The 14,280-nt window shown below is 42.1% G+C and overlaps 1 protein-coding gene across 2 annotated transcripts in view; it reads left to right on the top strand.

The window, feature by feature from the left end:
* zcchc7 (zinc finger, CCHC domain containing 7) overlaps nt 1–14,280 on the top strand; it is a 58,869-nt gene that overhangs the window by 31,477 nt on the left and 13,112 nt on the right. For both annotated transcript variants that reach the window (XM_076294213.1, XM_076294214.1), the window contains exons 3-5: nt 11,934–11,980; nt 12,115–12,252; nt 12,792–12,962. In XM_076294213.1, coding sequence (XP_076150328.1) covers nt 11,934–11,980; nt 12,115–12,252; nt 12,792–12,962 — 356 coding nt within the window. The remainder of the gene's footprint in view (nt 1–11,933; nt 11,981–12,114; nt 12,253–12,791; nt 12,963–14,280) is intronic.

Raw genomic sequence — 14,280 nt, 5'->3', positions numbered from 1 at the left:
AAGAGGAAAGGAAAATTCGAAATAAGATATCTCCTTTGTCTAGCCTATTTCTCCTAGACATCATTGAGCTCAGTTTTACATCAGTATACGATTTTAGCCATTCTCTTGTCTTTCTTAAAGTCGTCTCTTGAAAAATAGTCCTCATCTTGTCTTAGCCCAAGTCTAATTAAAGTTCAGCATAAGATCTCAAAACACTGAAAAAATAAATTGTCTTCTCAGTCTAATCTTTTGCCCCTTTATTTCTTTTTTTTAAGAGGGGTTTTGAAGAAATAGGTCAGGCTGACATTCTTGTGAGACAAAGAAAATATATTTTCAAGACAAGATTTTCCTCCGAGCTTGTCCTATCTCGGCCACGTTATGCAATGATAAATCACTATTGAAATGCTCGGAAATGTTCAGTGCTTTAAAATGTGTACATACAAGTTAGACTTATGTACTGCAGTTATTCTAATGTTGTACGTTGCTTTGGATAAAGACGTCTGCTAAATACCATCAAGATTAACTTGACTTTGGGCAAGCACTAACTCACACTAACTCACATCTAATTAGTTATCTAAAAGCAAACTCAGGCTAATAGTAAACTTAAAATATTCATTGGATACTACTACTGATGCGACTACCACAGTGTTGTATAAAGACATAAATATACATTAAAAATTTAATTTTGTGTTTATTCCCATTCTAACAGACACCCAATGCCACAATTTGGCTATAGTGCATCTTCTATCAGTGTTTGGCATATTTCTTTAATATTTTAGGGATTAAGGGGATAGAGGCATCTTTGTATACTGTAGGTGACCTTTAGGTGCTAATGTTTCTCCTTTAAGAGCGTGTAGACTCTCCTACTGTATTACATGTTTCATGTGTTCTTGCAGGTGTTCATGAAGTGCCAGCTGGCATGTACAGTGTAGGCTTAGTTTGTCTCACCGACCATCAATTCACACAGCTGGACTTTAGCAAATGCAAATATTTAAATCTCATGTGATTAATTTCTTCATTTCATTGGGTATAGTGGTTTATATTGTGTGTCAACTTTATTTCTTTACTATCATCACAAGCTACATTCAGAGCGACTCTGCATTTTGTAGCCTTACCTTCATTTAAAATGAAGAGATTGGGTAAGAAAGCAAATACCTAATCCCCCAGCAATGAGGACGAAAAGATTCCCCTTTTATCCTTATGGATTTTTGAATCCTTCAAGTATCTTCTCCTAGCTCAGAAAAACATGGAAATCCATGGCGGTTTTGGCTGATATCTCAAAATGAGTCAAACAGACTTGGAGGGACAAGTTGGATTTCAGAGCATGTAGGTAGCGATTTCTGCTTAAATTTACTCAGTTTTTTCAGGTTCTGTTGTGAAAATAATGCTCAAAAAATAGACTGCCTAGAGCAAGAAGACTTAATACATTTTATTGTCATTGTGGAGAAAATCCTTAGGTTGTCTAAACCCAAATAAACTAGTTCTCTATCTCAATATGTATAATGCAGGTGTCCCCTTTTAGCATATATAATGAGTCACTATACCATGCAATGATGGAACAGAACTAATTCTGCATTGCTGAGGACACCTCTGGAAAATCCTCTTCAAATTTCGGTTGCACGATTCTGAACACTGAAATGCGAATTGCATTTGCAATGTTTAGCTTAAAGACATACATGTTATGACTGCTATATTGGTTTCTTTTTAAGTATATTGTGGAAATTAACTTTTTGTATGCCAAACTGTATTGTAATCTTTAATAGTTTTCAAATAACAGGAGAGCTCAAGGGAAGTACAATTAATGTGTTCATCCAAAATTGGTTGATTGATTTGGAAACACGGTAAGATTTCAGTCAACATTTTATTCTCTGCTGATTGGCAACTTTTTCCAGTCTTGTCCAGCCCACCTAAGCACAGGTCTTCGTGTTCCTTTAGCGCAGTCTTAAAGAAGCTCGGACAAAAGCAGTGGCCTCAGTCCTGTGCGTCTGCTCTCTGTAGCGTTGGACTGCTTGTCGTCTGGAAGTGGGAACTGATCAATAGTAATTGGTTTGTCCGGTGCCGGTTGGCTTAGATACCCGTTGGGTCGGGGCGGTTGAGGAAAATGGAGGCTGTTTACCGTGTGCCGAGCGTGACCGACTGCCGGCTAAAGCTCCCCATATTTATTCAGCATTAGCCACTAATCTAAAATCTGCTCTCCCCTCCCTACTTTTTTCTGGAATTCTCTAGACCTCTCCCTTTTTCTTTTCAATTTGTGGTGGCAGCATAGTGAGGGAAGGAAAGAGAGGAGAGGGACGAGACAAATGACGAGAGGAGCAAGTGAGATGAAAGGTAATCCTAGCTAGTGGCAGAGCATAGGTATTCATGGCTGAAGTGGGTAATGGATTTTTTTCCACTAGAAAAGCTTTACCATAAGTGACTATATTCAAATACAGAGGCATTAGGCAAACTCTAAGGTGTATTAAAAAACCCCTGTTGTTCATATAAACACGCTAATTCAATTTGTGGGCACGGTGGTGTGTAATAGGATTTTCAGGCTGATGGAAGTGCGAGGGAAGGGGCACGTGACGAGAGCGATGTATGCACCTCGTGGAGTCCACCTCGGAGGCTCCTCCAGCAGCCCCACTGCTGCGTCCTCATCCTCGCTTAATACACTGGCCTGAAGGAATGACCTGTCAGTCTTTAGCCAAGCTCAAGAATGGACTCTGGAATCATATATTTGCCCTGTGAATATTAACCATGATCTTTGTTTCTGCCCCAGCATGACTGAAGTTTCTAAGCCATGTATTGGTGTATCTTGTTAGAAATAGCAAATTTGAAGCATTTTCGTCTATCGTATGTCATCGCTCTTAGTTAATTGGATCTTATTTAATTGACTCAATTATGTAACTAATGAACTCAACTCAGTTCAGTCCAAGTCTATTGTCCAGCAAAACCAAACCACATAGTATTTCTCAAACAAGGCCATTAGAACATGACATCATGAATGGTAAAATAACATATGATATTAAAAAAAAATCTCTTAGTATTATATTTATTATGTGAACCTTACACTGAACACTCATTCAATCGCATTAAAAAAAAATCAGCTTCACCAACAGTTGGCATTCAATCATTAAGGTCCTCTCAAAAGCACACAGGTTGACTTAATATTAGAAAATAAAAACAGACCAAACTGTGAAGTGGATGAAGTCGTCATTATTCAAACACAGTCAGATCAAAATCATACAGCACCTTTGGTCCAGGGGTGAGGTGGCATGTGGTGTGGCGAGAGGAATGCTTACAGTTGCAGGAGGGGAGAAAGATTTGGCCTGCCAGCCAGAAGCAGGGAGCTAGGCTTAGGGTGGCCCTCTGATCCGGCACAAAGACTGAGGATGTGGAGAAAGGGGGGGGGGGGGGGGTAGTAAAAATGCATTGGGTGGGTCGAGAGCAGACAGAGACAAACTGGCTCAAGTCAATCTATAGTTATGTTATTAAATCCACATTCAAATGGGCCTGTCAGAGGGTCTCTGCTCTGAGTTTTATTACCTGTCAAAGACAGACGCATAAAAGGAGAGAGTTGGACTGAAATTAAATGAGATGTGTTTTTCAGCCATTTAGGGGGATTCTTTTTATTTTTTTTGGTTATTTCTTTAAATCTGGGGTATACACATTTTATGTTTTTATTGTACCAGGTCACTGTTAGCAGTCCTAGGTCTGTGCGGAGAGACTAAAGGTCTCCTCCACTATCTGAAGAAAAGCAGGAAAGCAAATGACATGAATAAATAAGGGAGGGAGAAGAATGGGAAGATAGATAACAGAGAATTAACAGACAGACAGACACAGAGCAAGGGCTGCCCTGGGGATGAGCCGCACAACACAGGGCTTTAGGAAGGCAGACAGACATACAGACAGACAGACAGACAGACAGACATGCAGACAGACAGACAGAGCCCTGTTAGTTCTCTCCGTCTTGCCCCTCTTTAGCCCTGCCATCTGTCTGTCCTCTCTTGTCCCTTCCATCCCCTCCTCTTGTCATCTATAACATGCTGTATCTGTGCACTATTCCCCTCCTCTTGTCATCTATAACATGCTGTATCTGTGCACTATTCCTCTCCTCTTGTCATCTATAACATGCTGTATCTGTGCACTATTCCCCTCCTCTTGTCATAACATAGTGTATCTGTGCACTATTCCCCTACCTACCATAACATACTGTATCTGTGCACTATTCCCCTACCTACCATAACATACTGTATCTGTGCACTATTCCCCTACCTACCATAACATACTGTATCTGTGCACTATTCCCCTACCTACCGTAACGTACTGTATCTGTGCACTATCCCCCTACCTACCGTAACATACAGTACTGTATCTGTGCACTATCCCCCTACCTACCGTAACATACAGTACTGTATCTGTGCACTATTCCCCTACCTACCGTAACGTACTGTATCTGTGCACTATCCCCCTACCTACCGTAACATACAGTACTGTATCTGTGCACTATTCCCCTACCTACCGTAACGTACTGTATCTGTGCACTATCCCCCTACCTACCGTAACATACTGTACTGTATCTGTGCACTATCCCCCTACCTACCGTAACGTACTGTACTGTATCTGTGCACTATTCCCCTACCTACCGTAACATACTGTACTGTATCTGTGCACTATCCCCCTACCTACCGTAACGTACAGTACTGTATCTGTGCACTTTAATCTGTACAGTATAGGCTGGAGGCTGTTGGCTTAATTGCATTTTCACGTGACACTCTTTGCGTGTATTAAATTTGTATGTAGTAGACTTCTGAAAGAGGTGCAGTGGAAACGTCGGAAACGTCCTCTATAGCTGGTCCTCTCTCTGAGGGCCAGCAGGATGAAAGCCTATTGTCTTTCTAATAAGTTAAAACAGAGATACCATTTTCAATCATTTCTTCCAGCCTCATCTAGCATAATCTCATTTGTGTGATTACTTAACGTGTGTGTGTGTGTGTGTGTGTGTGCGCGTGTGTGTGTGTGTGTGTGTGTGTGTGTGTGTGTGTGTGTGTGTGTGTGTGTGTGTGTGTGTGTGTGTGTGTGTGTGTGTGTGTGTGTGTGTTCGTGCATGCGTGCGCGTGTGCGTGTGTGTGTGTGTGTGTGTGTGTGTGCGTGCGCGAGACAGACGGACAAAGAGAGCAAGCGAGTGGGAGATAGATGACTGTTCGCTTTTCTGTTGTCCCCTCAATCCCTTCTCCCAACTGTATCATCTCCATCCCATAATATTCATTTTTAAGTGGGAATAAAAGGCAAGGCAGAATACAGCACAGGCCGGGAGGGAAGATTGCTAAATTAAAAGTTTAAAACGCTATTATTTAATTACCCCAATGGTGCTGAATTGGCTGTGGGAGGGCAGGAGGGATGGAAAGCTTGGGATTATTCCACTTTTTCAATTTGCTACAGCCCCTGTTGAGCTGCAGCACATGAGCAAGGTGCCCTCTATACCCCCCCACCCCCACCCCTGCACACAAACACACACACACACACACACACACACAGACACTATTTCAATTATTAATACTTGGATAATACAGCATTACAGTAAATGGCCCTTATTACAGGAATAATTATTTGTTGTTGTTCTTGTTGTTAAACAATGGTGATGCTTTCATTGGCATTTATTGTATGGTTTGTATACATAGATATTTTTTTTTTAATTAGTTTTTTATGAGGAGAGTGTGTGTGTGAGTGTGCGCATGTGCGTGTAAGAGATGTAAGGCAAGCTAATTACAGCCCCTCCTCTCTGTGGCAGGCCAAAGGGGCTGTGTGTGGGAAGGGGGGTCACAGCAGATTAATGATGCTATTTATCTACCCTCATATTATAACAATAATAACAATCATGAAAATTCGATCTGCCCCTAAGCCTGATAGCACGCTGCTCCCACAGGAAAGAATTCATCAGAATGAAATTGAAGTCGCAACCCACCGATTTTATTATTATTATTTTTTTTCTGGTGTGGGTGGGGGGGGGGGGGGGGGTTAAAAGATGTTGCTGGGTGTTTTTCTGTTTTATATCTGCCTGTGTTGCTGTGGGTGTGGCAGACAGAGGCGAGACTGTGTAGAGGGAGATTTTTTGACAATGGTGGTGTCTTCAAGTAATTTCTATGACCTGTTTACAGATAAAGGCTCCTGAGGAGCAACAAAGGATCTGGACAATTATTTCACACATGCATTGCAAAATGAAATTTCTCCAGAAAGTTCATTTGAATGATTTTATTGCTTCTTCATGGGAAGAGTTTACTGAAAAAATAGTCTGACATGCAAATGGAACTTTAAACAAAAATGTAAAGAGTATATAGTGCTCTAGAATCTTTGCTTGCAGGTGTTGCGTTGCCTTTTAACTTCAAATTGCAATGCATTTCTGTTACTGAGTTAACAGACTGCATGCAGAATGACATGAAAGATGTGAATCAGAAGCACACACCTCATTGCCAAAGACAGTGGACATTCCATTTTCAGAAGTCATAATTAAAGGTATCTTACAGCATTGGGGTGCATCATTTTGCATCATGGATAATAGGATACCAAATACCTTTTAATTCATTCATTTATTTATTTATTCATTTTTGTATGAAAGAGCTTTACATTTGCCCACTGCTTGTACTTCTGACGTGAGGATTCACGCACACCTGAAATGTTCAAGTAATGCTAATGGATATAGGATTCAGCATGTGTAAGTTGGCTGCACTGAATTGATGTTCATTTGCCTCCGCATTATCAGAGCGTGATGATGGCGTTGGTGCTATGGAAGTGAGTGTCGCATGTCTGCCTGTTGGGAATATTCTCAGTGAGCCCCCCCACCCCGGTCCTCTCTCCCTCTGCTGTCCTGATTGGTCCATGCCTTCACCATGCCGTCCCCCGCTGGGTGGTAATTGGCGCCCTCTGCATTGCCCACAGCAACAGCAGCTTTGATGGACAGATTTGGCCACCTGCCCCCTTTGCCCAGAGCTGTCAGGTCAGGGGTGCCCATCTCCACAGCGATGCACCCTCTGTGTGCCACGTGGAACTTACGCCAGCTGACAGCTGGACTTGGCCTTGTGCCCTGTAGCTGCGTTTCCATGTTGGCACTTTGACATGATGCTGCTACTGGGTGGCATGGTAGTGTGTGTGTGTGTGTGTGTGTGTGTGAGTGTGAAGGGTACAGTATGGTTTGCCTGGCATCAACATAAGTCTTTGCTGTATGTCTCAATTCACACTCCTCTTAGACCCCATCAGCATGCTCCACCAGGGATGCCGTTGTCACAACAAAAGGGATACCAAAACAAGCAGCGTCCGAGGACAGCGCAGCTACAGGTAGTTTATAGACATGTGGAGCTGCCGTGCCATGGTTATCGAACAGTGTTTTAACATCCGCTGAATTAGGTGGATTAGATAGACCAGGAGATTGGCCATTTTTCTTATCAGCAGCAACAATTATTTCCTTAATCATAAACCCATCAGAGCCATTATGAACTGCATCAAAGGAAATGTTATTGCTCATTTACTGTTGAATGATTTTGTAAAACATAGCCCACACATAAGAAACTTCCTCTAGGCTATTAGGTGTCAAAGTCACCATCAAGTAGAACGTTGTAAATCTCTGGCAAGCTCACATTTTGCAGACAAAAACACACAATTGGTACCACACAGAAATGATGCAGAGAGAGAGAATTCACAAATGCTTGTTAATTTAACCGCTTTTAGCTATTTCACACTGTATCAACACTAGCAGTTACACTTCAAGGAATATTTTAGTTTTGAATATTTGAATAATCAGGTTTCTCTTGTCCTCTCATGAACATTTATTTCACTTTTGGACAAATCAGAAGCATGTCGAATTCACCTTTTTTTTAAAAATTAAAAAAAAAAATAATCCAGAGATGGATGTCAGCCCTTCACAAATTAATATTTCAGATATAATGGCTAGGTTGTCAAAGCACAGAAGTACATGTATACACATATTTACTATAACACTGTGAAATACTAATTTCCACAAATTCAAACCTGCACACATTCACACACACACACACACACACACACACACACACACACATTTGTGTGGCTACAGGAGTTTATAGCAAAAGAAAGTTAGAGATGTACAAGCGCACGCACACACACACACACACACACACAATCGCATGGCAGATTGTCCAGCACCCTTGTACTCAGGCGAAGTTGCCAGGTTCTGGGACATGAGCAATTGAGATATCAGAGTAATCTGTGGTGCCGTGGCACAAACATGAAGAAAGAGCATGTAATGAAACAAATGAAAGATGGCGTTCCAATCCATAATAGGCCTGTACACCTATCGATCTCTCTGGCTCACTCTCCAGCACGCTGTCTAAAACAGTGCGCGCTTACTTCGTGTCTGTGTGTGTGTGTGTACATTTTAAATATGCTCTTTGGATGTGTCTTTTTAGGCCTGTCAACAATTAACAGAAACAATTAAGAACAGCAAAAGTTGTCATTATATTTCTAATAATTATATTTATATAGAGCATTTTAATTTGAGTTTGTGTAAATGTACGTACTCTTATTGTTTATATTTACCTGATAGAGGAGACTTTCTCAATGTACTGCCCCCTCCTGCCCACACACTTGCTCATATTTTTAAGTGTTTAACCTCCCAAACCGGAAAAGGGTACCTTTAAAGAAAAGGGATTATGTTTACGAGGGCCTTATATCGGTTTCCTGTCTTCTCTCTATTTTTCTCTCTCTCTCTCTCTCTCTCTCTCTCTCTCTCTCTCTCTCTCTCTCTCTCTCTCTCTCTCTTTCTCTCTGTCTCTCTCTCTCTCCTCCTCACACAGAGAGAGAGAGGGAGGGAGAGCGCAAGCCGTCTCTATTGTTATGTATGACTGTCCTAATCTGATGCAGTTTGCATTGTGTGTGGGGCAGTGTGACTTAGGGCCCTTCCGCTTGCATTGTGATGTCTGATGCTTTAACGGACGAAATCAACAGAGAGGCACAAAAGAAGCCCGTCCTGACCTATGTGGGGGTGACCTCCATGATGCCTGGTTAAACCCCAGGGTCAGAGACGGGGCTTTGATGTTTTTTTGTGTGTGGGAGGAGAGGGAGTACATGCACGCACGCGCACTCTCATACACGCAGCTGCATTTGGGCGCAACTTGGAGCAGGAGGGCTTGCATGGTTACACTTCAGAGGTGTTGTTAGGGGTTACCAAGAGACTTCAGGGCTAGGGGTGTGTCTGTCTGTCTGTGCGTGTGTGTGTGTGTGTGTGCTTGTGTGTCTGTGTGTGTAAATGAGAGCGTGTGGATGTGATGGAGTAAATAAAATGGTGTGTGCGTGTATGCAAGTCCTCTCTAGTTTTGTGTCTGTAAATGTATTTTATGGTGTGATCATAGTACTGGCGAGGAAATTAAAACTGCCAATAGGAAATGCATCCTTCTCAATTGCAGACAAGGCACTACTTCTTGGCATCTCTCTCTCTCTCTCTCTCTCCCTCTCTATTTCTCCTTATTTCTCTCTCTCCTCTCTTTTCTTCCTCGCTCCCTTGAGAGGGGATGTTCATGCTTAATTAGTCACACGTACACATCCGTTCTGTTCTCTCTGGGCCTGGCGACAGTTGCCGGGCTCAAGCAGCTTTCCCTCTCTCAGACTATTAGTCAGCTGGAATACATTAGCCTAAAGAGCATCCCAACTCCCTGTGCGCACACACACACACACACACACACACACACACACACACACACACACACACACACACACACACACACAAATAGAAACAAACAAATGCAACCTCCCTCCGTTCCTTCTTTGGCTCTTATTTAATTAACGTACCTAAGAGACGGACAGGTAGCATCTGTCGCCTCCCCCATCCTGTCTCCTCTCCTGTCCTCTCCCTCTATTCCACGTTACAGTACCTGTCTCTCTCTCTCTTTTTGTGTCTCTCTCTCCTCTCCTGACCTCTCCCTCCATTCCACTCTACCTGTCTCTCTCTCTCTCTCTCTCTCTCTCTCTCTCTCTGTGTCTCTCTGTCCTCTCCCTCTATTCCACTCTACCTGTCTTTCTCTGTGTCTCTCTCTCTCCTCTACTGTTGGATGAGTTGCTCAGAGAAGCCTATAGGCCGCACATACATATCAGTAGATTTTCTTTTTTAAAATGACAGGGAAGCTGAATAGTAGCCTGGCCTTCATTTTGTTGGAAGAGAGAGAGAGACCTGTCTTCCCCAAACCTGTTCACACTAAACCCAAGTCTTGCACAGTTCTCTCTGTTATTGTCTGTTCCATACCAACCAGGGTTGTGCAAAATTCGAATGGCAATTCTGTTTCCTGTTTGCTACCTCAATTGAAATGCAACTGAAATTCAAGAATTAAATTGGAATTTAAAAGCCAGTTTCAATTCAGTTCTGGAATTTTGCACAAGCCTGATACCAACACCATTTTAGATATTTTGGTGTTAGAAATAAGATTGTGGTTAGACTGTGCATATATTTGCAAGTGTGTGTGAAATTGGTACATATGGGATTGCTTTGTGTTTTGTTTGTATATTTGGGGGTGGGGAGTGTGGTTGTGACGGTGTGTGTTGGCCTTGATTGGTGGCCCGTGACTGACAGATTGGTTTGCCCATATTAGGGTGTGGCGATGCAGGGATTAAAGGAACATTTCCTGTCCTTTGTGTGTGTGTGTGTGTGTGTGTGTGTGTGTGTGTGTGTGTGTTGCCAAATTCTGATAAAGGCTCCTTGTGAGATTAGTTAGCATAAAAACTGAAGAATTGCAAGTGCACCAGCTGAAACCAGTGTGAACAGCGGTTGTTGCGTACAGGGCATTTATACGTGTTTGTGGAAATATGTAGGCCAAAGCCCCAGCCCCAGCCCATAGTCTGGACCGTTTAGGACAGTGTTTCTCAAAGTGGTGGTCCGCAAGCTATCCCAAGTAGTCTGCGAGCAGACGTGGTAAAATATAATATGGATGAGTTGTTTGCAATATTGAACCAACTTGTATGTAAATCCAAACAGTTCTGCAACACTGTCTATGTAAGATATGCCAGTTTAAATCATATGAATCCTCTGACACAATAAAGTGCAAAGACACAAAGTGCAAAGACAATAAGCAAGGTAGTTCAGTGAGTAGGCCTATTGTGTAGGCTAATATACTGTTGAAGTAGGTCTAATCCTTTTTTTTTTTTTAGCTAGGTGGTCTGTGCGTTTCTTTTTTATTGGTTAAGTAGTTCTTCGTCTGAAAATGTTCCAGAAACACTGGTCTAGGAGAACCACATAGTAAAATAAGGAGAGCTAAAACACTGAGCACATCTCCAGTTCTACAGGATCTGGTCACATCAGGCTTCTCCATGTACTTAAACCAAGCTGCTGTGCACCAAATACACATAGTCTAGTACTGCTCTTCTCTTCATTGGTTCTTTATCTAAGTGTAGATGTATTGTTGCATCATAGAGCATCACTTGATTTATTAAAACCTTGCCACATGTTGTGTCAATAGCTTTGCTGATGTGTAGTGTTGTACTCGTATTTAATTAACCAGTGTTTCTTTCACTTGAAATTCTATATTCTATTCATTTTGTCATGCGTGTGCTGTCAAGCAGATGTTCCAAGTGTCTGTCTGGATTGAGTTTGCCACTTGCTTTTGGTGGCAGTTTTTGCATGCAGGGGATTGCTGTTGGGGGACTCTTTGTGCAGAGGTTTTGTATGGTGTGTTTGTGTGGGCCACAGCTGTATTTAATCCTAACTGTTGCTCTGTCTCAAGAGAGTATCATATTTATAAATAATATCGCTGTGGGGGGAGAGTCTTCCTGTGAACACAAAGCCGCCCGTTACAGGTTTTCACATCATATTTTTCAGTGTGTTGTAATTCAATTATTTAAATGTTATAGATATGTTTCAGTGTCAATATAAATGTGCCTCTGTGGATGATGTGATGACATCTAACCAGGAGAACATTCACTCTAGTGTCATAATGACCCTCATAACCCTTTCCTCACAGATGACCTGGATAGCACCACTTGGAAGATTTCAGACAGAGACCAACAGGTAATGTGTTCATAAACATAATACATTTGAAATGCCATACAGTCCTCTCCTATACATTAGTTTCATCCCTGTTGCATGACTGAGCACATAGGACCGATGACTGAAGTCTGTGGTGTATTTTATGTTGTTGACAGGCTCAGATCGCAAACAAAACCCCAGGAGACCGACGGTCAGCTGCCAGGCCAGCGAGACGCTACTACACAGAGAAATCTGTGATCTGCAACAACTGCAACCTTGCTGGGCACTTGTCCAAGAACTGCCCCAAACCACAGGTACGGGTACCAGGACTGTGCACGGACAATTGAATACTGGATAATTGTTGACAGCAACTTTATTTTGTATTCAGTTATGTACATTCACATAATCATGGGAGGTTCAGAGAACATATGGGATACTTTAGCAAGCGCTCACTTTAAATAATTGTATTGTACATTTGTGCAGATGGTTTAGACACTCACAGCAATTTTAGTGTTATTTTGTGGAGTAAGAGGGCACTGCACATACTAACGCTTTTACAGCTCCATCTATATGTTCCATTTCCTGTAGCCTCACACTCATCACAGACATAACAACATCACTTCATGTAGCCTTACACCCATCACAGACATAACAACATCACTTCATGTAGCCTTACACCCATCACAGACATAACAACATCACTTCTGGTGGTTTTTATTTTTGAATTTGAAAGATTTTAAACTCAAAGTGCCTCGCTCTCTGTCTCTCTCTGTCTCGCTCTCTCTATCTCTGTGTGTGTGTGTGTGTGTGTGTGTGTGTGTGTGCGTGTGCGCGCCCTTATGCATATGTATAGAAGCTGAGTTCCTGTTTGCACTGTGGTCACCGCGGGCACTTCTATAGAGATTGTCCGGCCATATACTGCAGGAACTGTGGACTGCCAGGACACACTCACGACAGCTGCTTGGAGCAGTCCTACTGGTACAAGCAGTGCCATCGTTGCAACATGAAGGGCCACTTCCAAGATGTGAGTAACTGCATGTATCTGTGAGTCTCTGTCCTCTCTCTCTTTGTGTGTGTGTGTGTGTGTGTGTGTGTGTGTGTCATGGGCGGTTGGGTCTCTCTCATTAGGACAGACGCTTCACAGGCTGTGAATGTGACACACGCTCCACTCGTCACCTCCGACAACCATAACCCTCTCTCTCGCTCCCTCTCTCTCTCTCTCTCTCCCTCTCTCTCTCTCTCTCCTGAGAGGTTGTAAGATAAACAGGAGAGAAACATAGTGAGAATGATGCAAGTGATGCAAGCATTGGGGAGTTGGGGGGGTTGAAGTGCAAGGTGCTGATGGGGGAATGGAGAAACAAGTAAACAAGCTAGAAGACTAGGGAGAGATGCTAGAGAGGGATGTGCTGCACTGAAAGAGTACTCTATAGAGGACCGCAGGCAAGAGGGAGGCTGGCTGAAGAGGTGAGGACGAGGAGGGTGGGTGGGGAGATGAGGAAGAGCAAGAGGTTGTTGAGGGCAGTGTGGGGGAACGTTGACAGACAGCTCTACGGCTCCACCACTGAGGGTGAGGTTAGTCTACGATGCGTTTTCTAAGGCCACCTACAGTGCCCAACATTTCTCCATCTCTGAGTCCTATTTTTTTGTATGTCTGCATTCTCCTTTGTTGCCAAGGCTGACTTCTGCTCCAGTTTTAGACAGCACCTCTTTCAGAGTCATCTAGAATTAAAAGGCTGATGGTAGAAAGTTTGCTGACACTCCGCTGCAATCATTCTGTCAACTACAAGGTATTCAGTTGAAAAAGCAGCTGCAAGCAAAGGAGTTTAATCCTATAAAAAAAAAAATACATTTCACTCAGTACATGTATTTTAAATAACCATGGATTGTTATGAAGGTCATTGAAAGTAAAATATATTTACTTATTACTTATATATAAATTATATATAATTATATAAAAAAGTGATATTCAACATATTCAGATACTCATGGTCATCACATCTTGCACCCCCAAAATGTGCCGTGGAAGACTTGAGCTTATTGTGCTCTTGCAATCATTTTTAAATTTGAAGGAGGCTTTAGCCTTCATATTGATGGATGTATTTTATTTTAAGCAGCATGTATGTATAGACGTTTTTATTTTTTTGTGAGATGTGTCAAGGAATATATATATTTATTTTACAATTACTTCCTTAGCAAACCCTAATAACTGGAAAAACATTCTTTCAATTATTTGAGGTAATTTTAGCCTATACAAATGAAATAAGTATGAATGACAGATGTTGTTAAGGAGTTCCCTTTAATATTTATAAATAGGTGAATTTGTTAAATAAAATTAAAATGAA

Source organism: Alosa pseudoharengus, unplaced genomic scaffold (genome assembly GCF_046254945.1).
Source record: "Alosa pseudoharengus isolate Yale_2024_CS ecotype anadromous, Long Island Sound unplaced genomic scaffold, YU_APseudo_1.1 YU_APseudo_1.1_scf_2, whole genome shotgun sequence".
NCBI classification, from domain to species: Eukaryota; Metazoa; Chordata; class Actinopteri; order Clupeiformes; family Clupeidae; genus Alosa; species Alosa pseudoharengus.
This window is presented reverse-complemented; position numbering and strand designations above follow the sequence as displayed.